A 2500-nucleotide genomic window follows, 5' to 3' on the forward strand; every position below is an offset into this window, starting at 1 on the left:
GGGCTAGACCTGTTTAACAACAGGGGCAGTCGATAATCAGCAACTGGCTTTTATTTAAGGAAATAGACTTTCGCTGAAGTCTGGTAGGACAAGAAGGAGTTAGTCCTAAGTAACATTGCAGTAGATTATTAGATAACCTCTAACAGCATCCTCTAATTAGAGTTCTTATGATACAATTTCATCCTGTAATTAGTTGAGATTGGCTGCTTCCTTTTGCAGCTTATTAGTGGCAACACAGCTGTAGAAGTGAATCCACTCTCATTTGTCAAACCTTTTTAAGTCTTTTTCTCTTGTCTCTACCTTTTTCCTGCCCTTCTCTTGGGCCTTTGCAGCTAAATCTGGTGTCTAGTGTCACCATGTCGAAGAATATGTTGGAGACATCCCCACAGAGCTTACCTCAAACCCCTACCACACCAACGGCCCCAGTCACCCCGATTACCCAGGGACCCTCAGTAATCACCCCAGCCAGTGTGCCCAATGTGGGAGCCATACGAAGGCGACATTCAGACAAATACAACATTCCCATGTCATCAGGTAGGATATGAATGCTCAGTAGAGCGCTTTTACTTTGGGAGAGGAAAACTGAAGCTGAATCAACTGTACATGAGCCATTCCAGAGCACATGGAAACTCATGTCATGATTTATGGAGTGATAATTGTTTTATTCCTGGTAAATGCGAATAGGGGCGATTCCCTAAGCACATCATGATGAATTGTTCTGAATGGTTGTTCAGGAAAGACAGCTCTCCCCATTAGAGACACTGAGAGATGTCAGGATAGCCCATATTATCACCTCAATTCAATGAGATCCTTTGATCTCGGAGGGAAGACTAGCAATCCAACATCTGTGAGTAATGCTGTAGAGAGGAGCCATTTTAAAGGACATATACGAAACACCTTTGCTTTATGCAAGACGGTTCAAGGTTTACATGAATCAAGTCTTTATCAAGGTGCTACCTAAATGAAATCCTGTCACAGCTCCTAATGCCTATATGGTACTTTGCTTAAGAAGCATTGTGAGAGGCAAACTTTGCATTTGCATGGAACAAAAATTTACCTTCTTTCCCTCTCTTACCCTTCTCCCTTCTCCCTTCTCCCCAACCTGCCATCCCTGGGACATCTGGATAATCACAGTCACACATTGTAACCATTATTAGCCCAGAGCCCCCTCTTTACAAAAAGTGAAGTTACTTTCAACATGGGTGCTTGGTGAGGGTTTTGTGTTTCCTTTGTTCGATGGCCACAGATGCAGAGAGATGAGCCTGTTGTACTTTAAGACGTGTTAGATGAGAGAAGCAAAGATTATAGCAGGGGGGCAAAAGTCCATGTAAGAATATGCCTAAACTACCCACTTTAAAGAAGACCTGGCTATTGGAAAAAAATCCTCAGGCCAGCTGGTCTCACAGTTCCTGAAGTACCACGAACAACTAGGGGATGCTTCATTTGCACTTCGCGTCAGAAATGGCCTTTTCCATATAATTCAATTCCACTGTCATGCTTTGTGCTTTCACTAGTCGGTGGCTTTCTCACTGAATCACTTTACCAATACTAGAGGAAATATGAAAAATCAATTATATATAATGTGAATTATTAGCAGAATTAACACCTAGTTTTTATTTTTATAGAAATTGCCCCAAACTACGAATTTTATAAAAATGCAGATGTCAGACCTCCATTTACTTATGCAACTCTCATAAGGCAGGTAAGTAGAAGGAAAATTAACTTTGCCTGATTAAATTAAAATTCATTAATGCTTAAAGTAAGGCTTGGATGAGAAAGTGTCATCTAGTCTAGTTAGTAAACCATTATTTTATGTCACTATGTATCTTGTCTCATTTCAGGCTATCATGGAGTCATCTGACAGGCAGTTAACACTTAATGAAATTTACAGCTGGTTTACACGGACATTTGCTTACTTCAGGCGTAATGCAGCAACTTGGAAGGTAACTACTTTTCCAGGAGTTTTAAGATGCCTAGCACAGTTCCTTACAGATAGCACAAGGAACATTTATTTACATGACATAAGCAGATTAGTATCTGCTTCCCCTCTTTTTAACCTGCCTCTTGAATGGAATGAATTCCCTCTCTCAAAATGACAAGTGAAAGAATAATTTTGCCTCTGATATAGTTTTCTAATTTGGTGCAATTAATAGCTGAGGCTTGGCAGAGAAACGAGGGCCTGACACACTAATTACAGTGTGAGCACTCAATCATCAACACCTTTGTTAGTCGCACGATATTACTTTTTCTCTTGCATATTATTGGCTAATTAGTTTGAAAAATGTCTGTTTGGCTTGTGCAACAAATGGAGGCTGTAGGTTTTGTCTTGGTCTGCGCCTTTTGTACACATCATACCTCATCATACAGACTGAAGCTGCCACGGGAGTGAGGGCCATGGCTACTCAGCTGGAACTAAAAGAAAGTAAAGTGAATATTATCCTGTCAGAACATAAATGCAGTTTATTTACTTAGACAAAAGAGTTCATCTATATCCCTGTCC

At 40.5% G+C, this 2500-nt stretch overlaps 1 protein-coding gene across 1 annotated transcript in view; it reads left to right on the forward strand.

Annotated features, from left to right (window-relative positions):
* FOXP2 (forkhead box P2) overlaps positions 1–2500 on the forward strand; it is a 605419-nt gene that overhangs the window by 569756 nt on the left and 33163 nt on the right. Inside the window, exons 15-17 of the mRNA XM_063642138.1 lie at positions 333–534; positions 1626–1702; positions 1842–1943. Coding sequence (XP_063498208.1) covers positions 333–534; positions 1626–1702; positions 1842–1943 — 381 coding nt within the window. The remainder of the gene's footprint in view (positions 1–332; positions 535–1625; positions 1703–1841; positions 1944–2500) is intronic.

Source organism: Symphalangus syndactylus, chromosome 6, assembly GCF_028878055.3.
Source record: "Symphalangus syndactylus isolate Jambi chromosome 6, NHGRI_mSymSyn1-v2.1_pri, whole genome shotgun sequence".
Taxonomy (NCBI): Eukaryota; Metazoa; Chordata; class Mammalia; order Primates; family Hylobatidae; genus Symphalangus; species Symphalangus syndactylus.